Below are 14,345 nucleotides of genomic sequence, written 5' to 3'. Positions count from 1 at the left end.
CCCGGGTTTGTCCTAATGGAGCTGAACACTAGTCACTGGGTTTCAGTTCTCTTCCATGACCCACGGCTTCTAATAGAGCTATAACACTCACTGCATAGCCTAAGATTCCATTCCTTGGAATCTGTGAGGCAAAGAAACCCAGGTCAGAGAACACGAGGTTTGCCACCATCTTGGAAGTGGCCAAGCACCATCTTGGGCGCTCTGGGAGCAAGGACCCCCGGTAACAATATCCTTGATTGGATGCTGGAACAGAAAAAGGGCATTAGTGGAAGAACTGCTTAAGTCTGAATAAACTCTGCAGTTTATACCCGTGGTATTTTCTTAGTTTGATAAATATACCATGGTCATGTAAAATACTAACGCTAATAGAATCTGGGTGAAAGGCATATGGGAACTATCTTTGCAACTCTTCTGTAAATCTGAAATTATGAGCAAATGAAAAGTTTTAAAAAAATGGACAATGACCAAGGAGTTGATTTTTTAAATGAAAAGTTGTAACACACCCATATGCTCATAGTGTGCTGAAAATGCCAGATATGCACATGAAAGAATGTATGCGTAGTTTTGGGTAAAATAAGAGCGTGCTTTTTCTTCAAATACGTTACTCAAACAGCTTTTTTTTTTTTTTTTTTTTAAACATATAAACAATTTTATGTTTGGGTCTTGAATTGCTAGCTTCTATTTTTCCTTATTCCAGAGAATAACCATACTGGTCACAGACGTTATTCTCTTCTAGTCTTTCAGTTAAACATTAACATGCATGTTCGTGAATGAATTCAAGCACACCTTTCCTTCTCCTGGCTTGTGTCTAAAAGGCACATTGGTTTGATCCACAACCTCTGGGGGTACTGACAGAATCCTGGTTCCAAGCAAGAGTGGGTAACTGAGACAGTAATCTCTCAACCCACTAAACAAGGCTGTTTTGTAGGAAAGCCTCATTTATGATGACCAGCATGATACAAAATGGGGAATCTTGAAAAATATACTGAACAATGTATGTGTCAGACACCGGTTTAAGTGCTTTTACAACGTAAGCGCCTCCAATTCTCATAAAACTCCTACTAGCTAGGCACTATCATTAGCCTCATTTTACAATTGAGGGCTGCGGCCAGAGCAGACCAACAGCCTCCTGGGGCTTCGCTTCTAGGAGGTAGCGCCGCTTCCATGCCCCGCAGCCACCAGCCTAACTCGGGCGCTCGGCCGCTCCCTCTGCGCATGTGCATCCCCGCCTTCCCCTTCTGGCGTGTCCTTCCTCGGCCTCCAGTCCGTTGTGGGAAACCCCTCGCCTCCGGGTCCACGCGGCGAGAAGCGGCGGGTGAGCCCCGGAGTACTGGGCGAGGGCCAGGGGGTCCCCGCGCTGCCCCAAAGGCGGGCGGGCAGCGGCTATAGCTCGAAGGTGGGGAGGGATCCCTGGCGCCTGCGGCGTTGAAGGGACCGTGGGGCAAGGGCGTCTCTATCATAAAAGGATGAGGTCTGGCGTGGGAACGTGAGTTCCGGGGCTCGCGGGGGTCCTTATGCGTCAAGTCCCTGCGCCTGGCCTCCAGCTGAGTCTTGTAGCAGCGAATGGATAGTGCGCGTTAGCCCGAAGGGGAGGGAACTGGCTCCGGGGGGCGGGGGGAACAGCCCGCGTGCGTAGCGTGTGACGTTTGCCGTGCGCGTGCGCATGGCGTTTGATATCTGCGTGTGTGCTTTTTGTGCGCTGGGCCCGCGGGGAGGGGGCGGGGCTGCGGGGGAGAACGACTGCGCCGGGTGCGCGACAAATGAATTAGACACAATTACCCACGGGAGACTCGGTTTTCCTCTCTGTAAATTGCGGATATCTGGAATACTTGCCGCCTTGGGTTGTTTTGAGCACTTTCGTTGTTTAGGTGCTGTATTTACTGGGTGTGCGTTTCCTGGGAGAGTCCGCCTGCACCGGCCCCAGGGCCTCTGCGGGTGGAGTGCAGGAGCAAAGGGGCTGGCCTAGCTGCCCACCAGGGCCCCTTCTGGCTCTGACCGCCCTCGTATCCCAAGTAATTATTTACACGTTGCGCGTTCGTTTATGTATTATGTGTAATCATGGCACAGTATCCTGAAGCCGTCGGAGTCTGTGTGCCGGTGCAAGGTCTGGGACAAGTTTAAGAAGAGAGAGGTGAGCTGGAGTTGAGGGGTGGGCGCGCAGGCTAACAGGAGTGTCACCTCTGGAGAGTCTGAGGGTAGGGACGGGTGAAAGGCTCACGGCCACAGCGAAGGAAATGCTGTCATCACCCCTCCGCGAACACCCGGCACATCCAGATGAACTGCTGAGCTTCCTCCTCTCCTGGCCTGATACCCCGCCGGATGGTAGTGCAGGCAGGTCCTACTTGGGTTATCTGTTTTGATCTTATTTGAAAACGGGAAAACAAAACTGAGTTTGAGGAGGTGACTAGTTCAGATCTTGTCATTCGTTAGAGGCAGACTGAGATTAGAAGTCAAGTCTGCAGTTTCCCTAGCCACTGCTTCCTATTTTGTTGCTCTATGTCACAGTTTCTCATTAAAAGATCCTTTTGAGGAATTGTTAGCAAGTTAGAACATTTTTAAACTTGGTTAAACACCGCATCCCTTTTTTTAGAGGTTTTTTGCATTGTCTGACCTCAGGGCGTTAATGGTGTTAACAGGTAAATAGGTAAACAATATGGCCTGAATTTTTTTTTTCCCTACAAGGAATTTTGACAAACCCATAGTGTTTCTTCCTTTAGATTATTGTTACTTGTTAAACTCATCTTTTCATGTTTTTAATTTTTCTGTGTCACAGAACCTAAATTGGTAATAAATCAGTAAGAAATATTTACATTCACTCAGTGAAAAGTGTCATGTCTGAGCTCAGTATATATCGGAGCCACACATGGACACGTAAGTATCTTGTGTGTGGAGCTGTATAGGCAGGTGAATCTCCGAACTGCAAGGCTGGCCAAGGCTCTCCTGACATTCTTCCTTTCTAATCCTTCAGCTCTCCCTCCTCCACTAAGAGCAGAAAATGAACAAATCCCAGGTGAGATTCTTGTTTCTTTATTCCCAGTTTGTTTTAAAATGGATTTCTGAAGTTTATAAGGATTTATGTTTTGAAAATGGAAAAATAGAAATAGGCAAAAATTGACATTAAGGGAAATAAAACTGAAGTAGCAAATCCAAAATAGTGCAGTTGGCAAATCAGATGCAGGATTTTTAATTTTGCAGAATTATCCAAATTATTGTAATGTTATCTGTGATTGTTCTAATAAAAATTCTGAAATAAATGCAGTAAGTTGTCTAGAAGTGTTTCTTGGTAGAAACAAAGAATACAGTTACAGAGCAAAACTCAGTGCATATGCTTTTCAGGAGACCAGACACTGAGGTTTGATGGTCCTGCTTGATCCAGGAATAAAACCTTGACGATGTGGAGGAATGGAAGGACTGCAAGTCCTCAGAACAGTTTCCCCTAACTCTTTGTGTCAGCTTGTTCTTATTTCTAGGTTGAATCACTGACAGTTCCGACTTGTTTCTGTGTTTTTCATTTGTGTTTCAATCTGATGAATGCAACCTTGTTCCCTCACCTAAACTCACCTGAATCAGTTCTGGCAAAGGCCACCAAATCATAATCAAGGCCAGTGGATGTTTTTGCCTTTGTGTTACTTCCCTGGTCTGCTGCATATATTGTTAACCATGGTCTTTGTTTGGAGAGTCTCCTCTGTTGGTGTGTATAATGCCACCCTCTGAACTGTCCTTTCCTAACTTTGATTCCCTCCCTAGTCGTCATGAAGGCATCTTTTCTTTTTGCTCCAGGCATTGCTTTTCCTTGTGTTTCCATCCTTAGCCTACTTAGGTTCTTCTTGATCTGTTTTTCCTGACTGGTCTTATTTTTTTTTCCTTAATAAAGTGCTTTTGAATTAATAATACGTTAACATAATAATACATTACTTTTACTTTTTAAAAAGTAAGTGATAACAAAAGATGTACATACATATTCACACTCCCTCTGTTCATGCAGTTTCTCCAGGTAGGGTGACATTTATTTATCATTCAAACTGATACATTTTCACTGAGAGTGAGAGGTTTTATAAATACTTATGCAGAGACAACTGGCATATATTAGGACAATCCCAGACATACTGGAATACATGGTCACCCTACCAAAGATGTCTATTTTTTTTCTAGTTTTTGGTTTACTTTGCCAGTGTTTGTTTATCCAGTTTAAATAAAATATGTATGTATATTCTTATTTGCTTCCTCAGTTTACTTAAAAAGGAATCTGTTATCTCTAGGGCATATCAAACTTAAATGTGATTGTGCATCCCGGAATCTTTTTAATATGCAGGTTCTGATTTAGTAGCTATGGATTATGGATGGGGTCCTTGATTCTGAAGTTCTGATAAACCTCTAGCTTAAGCTGATTCTGATGCTTGACGTATACACTATTTTCCATTATTCCTTTTTTCGCTTAACAGCATGCAGATGTTTCTATGACAGAACATGAATGGCATTTTCTCTCTTTGTCACAATTGCATACTAATTCAAGTCTATAGTTAACTACTTCCAGCCATTTGCTGTGACAAACCATGTTGTAATGAATAATCTTGTACATTTATAATTTTGTGTGTATATGTTTATATATCAGATGAATTCCCAGAACTTAATCAACTTAGTGGGCATGCCTGTCCTAGAGATAGTATTATTTTGTTTTCCCATTGGCAATGCATGGGAATGCTTATTTCTTCACAGCTCCTCCCATAGAATATGTGGTTCAACTTTTGGATTAGGGGCAACTGATAGATAAAAAGTGGTATTTCATATAGTTTGCATCTGTGATTTTCTTCACTGAGTGAGGTTGAATACCTTTTCCTGTGTCTAAGGGTGTCTTATATTTATTTTTCTGTGAACTTAATGGTTAATATCTTTTGCCTATTTTTCTCTTGGGTTTTCTGGTCTTTTTTCCTCCCAATGTCTTTTACCCCTATTTATTATATGAGTTGCAAGCCATTATTTTTTGGTATATCATTTGTCTTTTGATAATTGTTCATGGTGTTTTTCTCTATGCAGAAATATGTGGTTATTTTTGTTATTTTTGTTGTCTAGTTTATTAATCTTTTCCTTGTGGTTTTGGACTGACAGCATTTGGAGACATAGTTAGAAAGTCCTTCCCACGTCATGATTATAAAGAATCTGCCCATGTATTCTAATATTTTTATGCATTTTATGTTTAAATTTTTAATCCATTTGGAGTTTACTTGTATGTAAGAACTTAATTAAATTACCACACTATCATTCCATTTACTCCATCCCCACATGCGTACTGTTGTTTTGATGCTTTCTTCTCCTTGTGTTCTAAATCCCACAAGGTATCTTTAGTATTATGACTTTAGAGAGTGGGTAGGCTTTCGTATTTGCTGAAATAATTGCCCTTTCCTGTGCTCTTTCTTCCCTTTTGCGGTATCATGCTTCATCTACAGTTATTTGCCTTTACCCCAAAGAAGTTTTATTGTTTCTTGTGCAGATCTTTTGGTGACAAATTCTCTCATCTTTTTTTTTTGTTTGTTTGTTTGAAGATGTCTATATTTCTTCATTTTGAAGGATATTTTCACTAAAGACAGAATTCTGGAGTGAGAGCTTTTTTTTTCCCTTTTCTTTTTAGCACTTTAAAGATACCATTCCGATGACTTCTGGATTGTTGTTGTTTTTGTCTTAAATCATCCTCCCCGTTGAAGGCAATTGATCTTTTTCCCTCTGGTTGGTTATGAGATTTTCTCTTTTGTTTTGATTTTCAGCACTTGTTACTTAATATAACTTGGTTTGATTTTCTCTGTCTTTATCCTGTAGTATTTTGGCGGGAGTTGATTCTAAGGTATGATATCCTTGTCAGTTTAAAAATTCTCAGCCTTGGCCGGGTGTGGTGGCTCACCTTGTATAAGGTGTGAGGTTTAGATTGAGGCTGTTTTTGCCTATGGATGTACAATTACTTGTAGTACCAATTGTTAAAACTTTTTTTTCAACAAATTTGTGAAAATTTTACTGAACTGCTTTTGTACCTTTGTCAGAAATCACTTAAGTATATTTGTGTGGACCTATTTCTGGGTTATCTTCTGTGTTCCGTTAGTGTATGTGTCTATGTCTCTGCTAATACCATGTTATCTTGATGACTGACCATACAGTAAGGTTTAATATTGAACACAGTGATTCCTTTTACTTTATTCTTCTTCATAGTTGCTTTAGCTCTTCTTAGCATCTGTGCCTTTTTTATAAGTTTTGGAATAAGCTTCACTGTGCTTATAAAAATCCTTGTTGGGATTTTGATAGGAATTTCATCAAGATACTGATTTTAAGGGTAAGATTTTTTTTTGACTGACTCTGCCATTTTTTCAGCAAATATCTTTCCTTTACCTGAAGTTAGCATTTTTTTTGGTATCTTTCTTAATCTAGTCATTCATTCATTTAGCAGCTATTTATGACGTTCTGTCTTACTAAATCTTGTTGAATTGCAAATACTGTTCAAAGAGAGTTGCTATAGTTTGAATTGCTCACTTGTAATGTGATGGCTGTTTAGTATACAAGGAGCTTTAGGCTGCCTTAGCTGGGCATTTGGGGTAGAGGAAAACAAGCCTGAAGTACGCTTGTTAGCCTTTTTTTTTTTTTTTTTTCAAAGACAGAGTCTCTCACTCTGTCGCCCAGGCTGGAGTGCAGTGGTGTGATCTCAGCTCATTGCAACCTCTGCCTGCCGGGTTCAAGCAATTCTCCTGCCTAAGCCTCCTGAGTAGCTGGGATTACAGGCACCTGCCATTGCACCTGAGTAATTTTTGTATTTTTAGTAGAGATGGGGTTTCACCATCTTGGCCAGGCTGGTCTTGAACTCCTGACCTTGTGATCCACATCCCTTGGCCTTCCAAAGTGTTGGGATTACAGGCGTGAACCACTGCGTCCAGCCCCCTGAACCTCTTTATATTTATTTTTATTTCTCTTTTGTACTATTTTCCACGTTCATTCTATTTCTAAAACATCTTTAAAGGTTCTTTGAAAAATTTTTTTTTTTTTGAGACAGTGTCTTGTTCTGTTGCCCAGGATGGAGTGCAGTGGCATGATCTCAGTTCGCTGCAAGCTCCGCCTCCCGGGTTCACACCATTCTCCTGCCTCAGCCTCCCTAGTAGCTGGGACTACAGGTGCCCTTCACCATGCCCATCTAATTTTTTTTGTATTCTTAGTAGAGATGGAGTTTCACCTTGTTAGCCAGGCTGGCCTTGAACTCCTGACTTCAGGTGATCTGCCCGCCTTGACCTCCCAAAGTGCTGGGATTACAAGGTGTGAGCCACTGTGCCCTGCCAGTTCTTTGAAATTTTAAAAAGTTTTCACCATTTGTGAAAATTTTACAATTTCACTGTGTTGTTTAGTTTCTTTCCTTTTTTTTTTTTTTTTCTTTAGAGACAGGATCTCACTCTTTTACCCAGGCTGGAATACAGTGGTGTAATAGTCAGTAGTCATAGCTCACTGCAGCCTCAAATTCCTGTGCTCAGGTCATCTGCCTTAGTCTCTCAAAGTGCTGGGATTATAGGTGTGAGCCACCATGTCTGGCCTGTTTTTAATTTCTTACTGCTCTTTCTTTCTCCCTGAAGGCTTCTTACCATGGCAGTGTGTTCTTGGTTTATGGAAGGAATAGTTTTAAAAATCTGTTTGAAGATATTAGAATTAATTTTTCATTTCTATTTCTTATGTTGATTTGGTTTCTTAGCATTCATTTCTAGTCATCTTGGTGAGTATGCTTTATGCTGTTGCTTTTCCTCAAATATCTAGTAAATCTTTATTTTCCATTCATATTTAAAAGTGAAGAACTAGTTGATCAGCACAGGTAGCTAATGTGAATTCACTCAACTGTTGAGAAATGTGTCCTCTATTACTACTGTCTCCCACAATGGAAAGGCCGATTCAAGGATTGTAGGTGAATTGGTAAGGAAACATAATAGGTAAAAAATCCAGCAGGTTTCTTGCAGGAACCCAGAACATCTCCAAGCTTATGGCTGTGCTTGAAATGGACTTCCTGCCTCTGACTTCTGTTTGGTCTTACCATTCTGTGTCTTTCAGAAATTACTCAAAATGTTTCTTCTGCTGAGGGGGGAATACTCCCTTCCCGGGAGTATTCTTTTTTTTTTTTTTTTGAGACGGAGTCTGTCTGGCTCTGTCACCCAGGCTAGAGTGCAGTGATGTGATCTCGGCTCACTGCAACCTCTGCCTCCTGGGTTCAAGTGATTCTCCTGCCTCAGCCTCCCGAGTAGCTGGGATTATAGGCGCCGGCCACCATGAATGGCTAATTTTTGTGTTTTTAGTAGAGACGGGGTTTCCCCATGTTGTCCAGGCTGGTCTTGAACTCCTGAGCTCAGGCGATCTGTCTATCTCAGCCTCCCAAAGTGCTCAGTTTATAGGCATGAGGCACCGTGCCTGGCTGTATTCTTTTTTTTTTTTTCTTTCGAGGGGAGTCTTGTTCTGTTGCCCAGGCTGGATGTAGTGCAGTGGCGTGATGTCGACTCACTGCCACTTCCGCCTCCTGGGTTCAAGCGATTCTCCTGCCTCAGCGTGTCTACTTTTCATCTCTATTAACCAATTGTTAACCAATTGTTAACTAATTACTACATTTGTTTTCTTATCTATTCCACGAGTAGCTGGGACTGCAGGTGTATGCCACTATGCTCAACTAATTTTTTTTTTGTATTTTAGTAGAGATGAGTTTTGCCATGTTGGTTAGGCTGATCTCAAACTCCTGACCTCAGGTGATTCACCCGGCTCAGCCCCCCAAAGTGTTGGGATTACAGGCGTGAGCCACTGCACACTGCCTCTTTTATGTTTCTTCACTGATATTTTTGGAGTTAGTATAGATAAATATGTATTTCAGACTAGAAGTATGCATTCTTCTTTTAGCTTTTTATTTTGGAAAATTGCAAACTTACACAAAAGTGATGAAATACTATATTAACCTCCATGTACCTAGCCATTCTCAGCTTCCTCAGTTATCAACTCAGGGCTGTCTCACTTTTACTTTGACCCATTCCTGCTGAGATTATTTTGACTCAAATTCAAGATAATTTTTTTTGGGTAAACATATCAATAAGTATCTCTGAAAGCTGAGGCCTTTTTCTTAACTTTTAATATGAAAATTTTCAAACAAAATAAACACTTATATAATTCTTACCTAGATTCATCAGTTAACATTTTTGCCTTTTTTGCTTTATCTCTCCTCTGTATGTACATTTTATTCTGAAATATATTTGAAAATAAGTTACCCACATTATAGCACTTTATCCCTAAATAACTTGGTATGAATTTCTTCACCATAAGGACATTTACTTATCTAACCACAATACAATTAATCATGCTAAGAAAATGAGCAGTAATTCACACTGTTACCTAAATCCCTTGTACTTTAAAGTTTCCCAAAATGAGATAGTGTTTTAAAATAAGAAATAACTAGGATATTAGTGGAGGAGGTTGTGGTGAGGAACCATATCTACAAAATTTGCACGTGTATATAGTAATCTTGTTTTTTTTTTGAGATAGGGTCTCGCTATGTTGCCCAGGCTGGAGTGCAGTGTTGTGATCATGGCTCACTGCAGCCTCAACCTCTTGACCTCCCGGTCTCCAGTGATTCTCCTGCCTTAGCTTTCCTAGTAGCTGGGATTACAGGTGCATGCATCACCATGCCTAATTTTTGTTTTTCTTTTTTAATTGTAGAGATGAGGTCTTGCTGTGTTGCCTAGGCTGATATTGAACTCCTGGGCTTAAGCGATCCTTCCGCCTTGGCCTCCCAAAGTGCTGAGATTACAGCCACGAGCCACCGTATCCAACCAAGTGTACAGTAATCATTTAAAAATATCTCCCCCATTTTTTTACTTAAAACAATCTCAAACCTGCAGAAAAGTTGAAAGTATAATACAGTGAAAACGTGTCTACTTTTCATCTCTATTAACCAATTGTTAACTAATTACTACATTTGTTTTCTTATCTATTCCATGTTTCTTTGCAGAATCATTTGAAAATAAGTTGTGTAGGCATCCATGATACTACAGCATGTTTCTCCTAAGAAAAAGAATGTTTTCCCTGTATGGAGATGATAATCTTAGTGTACACTACGAAATGATGTATCTCCAGATGTTAAAAAAATACACTTTATATTTTTTTCCAAGTCAGTATCTAGTGAGTGATATCACATTATGTCCAGTTCTCATGCCCTTTAATTTTCTATAATCTAGAGCAGATGCTGCCTCTTTTGTCTTTCTTGAAATTGACTTTTTTTTTCTTTTTTTTTGTTTTTTGAGATAGAATCTTGCTCTGTCACCCAGGCTGGAGTGCAGTGGTGCCATCTTAGCTCACCGCAAACTCCACCTCCCAGTTTCAAGCAATTCTCATGCTTCAGCCTCCCAAGTAGCTGGAATTACAGGCATGTGCCATTATGCCCCACTAATTTTTGTACTTTTAGTAGAGGCAGGGTTTTGCCATGTTGGCCAGACTGGTCTTGAAATCCTGGCCTCAAGTGATCTGCCTGCCTTGGCCTCCCAAAGTGCTGGGATTACAGGCATGAGCCATCATGCCCAGCCTGAAATTGACATTTTATTTATTTATTTATTTATTTATTATTTGAGACGGAGTCTTGCTCTGTTGCCCAGGCTGGAGTGCAGTGGCACGATCTCAGCTCACTGTAGCCTCCACCTCCTGGGTTCAAGCAATTCTCCTATCTTAGCTTCCCGAGCACCCGCCACCATGCCCAGCTAAGTTTTGTATTTTTAGTAGAGACGGTGTTTCACCATATTGGTCAGGCTGGTCTTGAACTACTGACCTTAGGTGATCCAACCGCCTTGGCTTCCCAAAGTGCTGGGATTACAGGCGTGAGCCACCACACCTGGCCTGAAATTGACATTTTACAAGAGTGTTGACTATTTGAACTCCTCTGATTACATCTTCATAGTTGTTTCATGTTAAAAATTAGTGTCTGGAATGCTACAAAGGTGATGTACTGTGTTTTCATTTCAAAGGTAGTATGCCTAACAACCTTTCATTCATCCACTGTTTTTAACATCCGTTGATATTTGTCCGAATCACCTGTTCTACTGGTGGTTGCAGAATTATGATTTCTCACATTTTCTACTCCTTCTACATTAGCTGGCTTTTTTTTTGTTTTTGTTTTTTCTTTTTGAGACAGGGTCTCTCTGTGTCGCCCAAGCTGGAGTGCAGTGGCACAATAACGGCTCATTGCAGCCTTGAGCTCCTGGGCTCCAGCAATCTTCCCACTTCAGCCTCCTGAGTAGATGGGACTCTAGGTGCGTGCTGCCACACCTGGCTAATTTTTTTTTTTTTTTTTGGTACAGATGGGGTCTCACTATGTTACCCAGGGTGGTCTTGAATTACTGGGCTCAAGCAGTCTGCCCACCTTGGCCTCCTAAAGTGCTAGGATTATAGGCATGAGCCACTGTGCCTGGCCTAGCTCCCTTTCTTCTGTAAAAAAGAGCTCCTGCCTACCCCCACTCACACACATACCTTTTTTTTTTGGTATCACTTCAGATTCATGGATTTTTTTTTTTTTAGTCTCATTTATTGTTATTATTTTTGATGTTCATATTGTCCTCATGTAGTTAGTGGAACTCCTTCGAAGTGGCTCCTCTATATCCTTGTTAGTCTTTGAGCCTTTATTGTTGTCTGTTAGAACAGAGATACACAGGCCGGGCGCGGTGGCTCAAGCCTGTAATCCCAGCACTTTGGGAGGCCGAGACGGGCGGATCACGAGGTCAGGAGATCGAGACCATCCTGGCTAACACGGTGAAACCCTGTCTCTACTAAAAATACAAAAAAAAAAAAAACTAGCCGGGCGAGATGGCGGGCGCCTGTAGTCCCAGCTACTCCGGAGGCTGAGGCAGGAGAATGGCGTAAACCTGGGAGGCGGAGCTTGCAGTGAGCTGAGATCCGGCCACTGCACTCCAGCCCGGGCTACAGAGCAAGACTCCGTCTCAAAAAAAAAAAAAAAAAAAAAAAAAAGAACAGAGATACATAAACTTCCCTTGTATCTCCCAGCCCCAGGCATGGAATCTGTTGTTTTTCCCTGGAGTGGTGCTTCCTTTTACAGTGAACTGTTATTTAGAAACCAAGCTCTAAGTGCCTTCAGTGCCCACATGATGTTACTGCATCAAGACTCTTTTGGTGGATGCTGTATCATTATATATAGCTTTGACTTTTGAATCATGTTAAATGCTTCACATGTTCAAAAAAATTTAAAAAGATGGAAAAAGCAAATTCTAAAATTAAGTACAAATAGAATAAGTGAACCTAACTTTTTAAATTCAAATTGATAAAGTATAACAACATGGAGGAAAAAATTGGTTCAAGAAACTTAAAAAAAATACTGTCCAGGTGTGGTGGCCCAAACCTGTAATCCCAATGCTTTGGGAGGCCGAGGTGGGTGGATCTCTTCAGCTTAGGAGTTCCAGACCAGTCGGGGCAACATGGTGAAACCCCATCTCTACAAAAATAAAAATGAAGGCCAGGCACGTTGGTTCACGTCTGTAATCCTGGCACTTTGGGAGGCTGAGGCGGGTGGATCACCTGAGGTCAGGAATTCGAGACCAGCCTGGCCAATATGGTGAAACCCAGTCTCTACTAAAAATACAAAAATGAGCTGGGCATAGTGGTGTGCACCTGTAGTCTCAGCTACTCAGGAGACTGAGACAGGAGAATTGCGTGAACCAGGGAGGTGGAGGTTGCAGTGAGCCAAGATTGAGCCACCATACTCCAGCCTGGGTGACAGAGGGAAACTCTGTCTCAATAAATAAATAAATAAATAAAGTAAATAAAAATAAAAAGTTAGCTGGGCATGGTGGCTTGCACCCAGCTACTCAGGAGGCTGAGGTGGGAGGATCAGTTGATCCCAGGAAGTGGAGGTTGCAGTGAGTTGAGATTGTGCCATTGCACTCCAGCTTGGGCCACAGAGTGAGTCCCTGTCTCAAACAACAACAACAACAAAACACCACAATACAGTTACCACAACAAAATTTGAAAATTTCTTAATGTATAATCAGTGTTTTCCAGTTTTTGCATTTTTTTACATTTGTTAAATCAGGATTCAAATATGGTTGATATGTCTTTTATCTTTAAGGTTTTGTGAGTTGTATGTTTCTTCTCTATATCTTTATTTACTGCAGTGTATTTGTTGAAGATTTTCCTTGTTGTATCACTGTGGTTATGTTTAACGTGTTTCTGTGATCCCTGTATTTTTCTCTAAGTAGTTGAACTTAATCCTGACTGATGGTTAGGTTTTGGTAAGAATTTATCATAGATTGTGTTGTGTACTTACCTCAGGGCCACATAACATCTCATTGTCCTTTTGTTTGTTGTTGTTTGTTTTCTTGAGTCAGGATCTTGCTCTGTCCCCTAGGCTGGAGTGCATTGGCTCAGTCATGGCTCACTCCAGCCTTGAATTCCTGGGCTCAAGTGATCCTCTTGCCTCAGCCTCCTGAGTAGTTGGGACTACAGGTGCATGCCACTATACCTGTCCAATTAAAAAAATTTTTTTTTTGTAGAGACAGGGTCCTGCTACCAGGTCCGTTGACCAGGCTGGTCTCGAACTCCTTGGCCCAGGCAATACTCCCATTTTGGCCTCCCAGAGTGCTGGGATTACAGGAATGAGCCACTGCACCTGGCTCCATTGTCTTTTTGTAATGTTTGAAAGTCACTGATTATTGTCTAAGTTTAGTAATTCATTAAAGATTGCAAAATAGTGATACTTGAATTCTATAATTCCTCTTTCTGTTACCAAATCAAACTTGGGTACTCTCACCAAGCACACAGAAAAAGCTAAAACGGACACTGGGATTTGCAGCAAGAGAAATGGAGGCATTTATTGCAGGGCATCAGGCAAGGAGAATTAGGTGGTTAACGCCTAAGACCTGTGATCCCTGGCTTATAAGCAAGGGTTTTTAAAGGTAATGGTACATTACAGGAAAGCAGAAGTTACAGGCAAAATCATACATCAGTACACGAAGGTTATACATTGATTTCGCCAGCTGCCCAAGGTTTGTACCAGTCTACTTTGCCAGCAGCAGTGCATGCGTGTTCTTACTCCACACATTCATCCTGAGACTTGGTATTTTATTTTTTATTTTTGCTCTTCTGTTGGGTGTGTTGTGGTAGTCTTCTGTGGTTATCCTAGAAGTTAAAGCGAGCATTTTTGACATATAATGAAATACAAACTATTCATTGTACTACCTAAACCCGTAACTCTGAAACATGTTGACTGCATTTATCCTGCTTCATTTCTAGGCTTTTCACTCTTTCCTTTCTTTTCATAGTTCTGTTTTGGGTCATTTTTCCTTTTCATGAAAACTCCCTTT

General features: G+C 41.2%; 1 protein-coding gene across 9 annotated transcripts in view; it reads left to right on the top strand.

The window, feature by feature from the left end:
- Nucleotides 1-1,235: 1,235 nt before the first annotated feature.
- The window catches only part of ZNF248 (zinc finger protein 248), a 29,911-nt gene continuing 16,801 nt past the window's right edge, over nt 1,236-14,345 (top strand). For 2 of the 9 annotated variants that reach the window (XM_028826217.2, XM_028826214.2), the window contains exons 1-3: nt 1,236-1,315; nt 2,774-2,871; nt 2,969-3,010. In XM_028826217.2, coding sequence (XP_028682050.1) covers nt 2,996-3,010 — 15 coding nt within the window. In that variant the 5' untranslated portion in view covers nt 1,236-1,315; nt 2,774-2,871; nt 2,969-2,995. Of the gene's footprint in view, nt 1,316-1,738; nt 2,132-2,773; nt 2,872-2,968; nt 3,011-14,345 lie in introns of those variants that run through there. The other 7 variants (XM_015146858.3, XM_001095695.5, XM_015146860.3 and 4 more) reach the window with 4 other exon arrangements.

This window comes from Macaca mulatta, chromosome 9, assembly GCF_049350105.2.
Source record: "Macaca mulatta isolate MMU2019108-1 chromosome 9, T2T-MMU8v2.0, whole genome shotgun sequence".
NCBI classification, from domain to species: Eukaryota; Metazoa; Chordata; class Mammalia; order Primates; family Cercopithecidae; genus Macaca; species Macaca mulatta.
The sequence above is the reverse complement of the archived record's forward strand: the minus strand, read 5'-3'. Positions and strand labels throughout refer to the sequence as shown.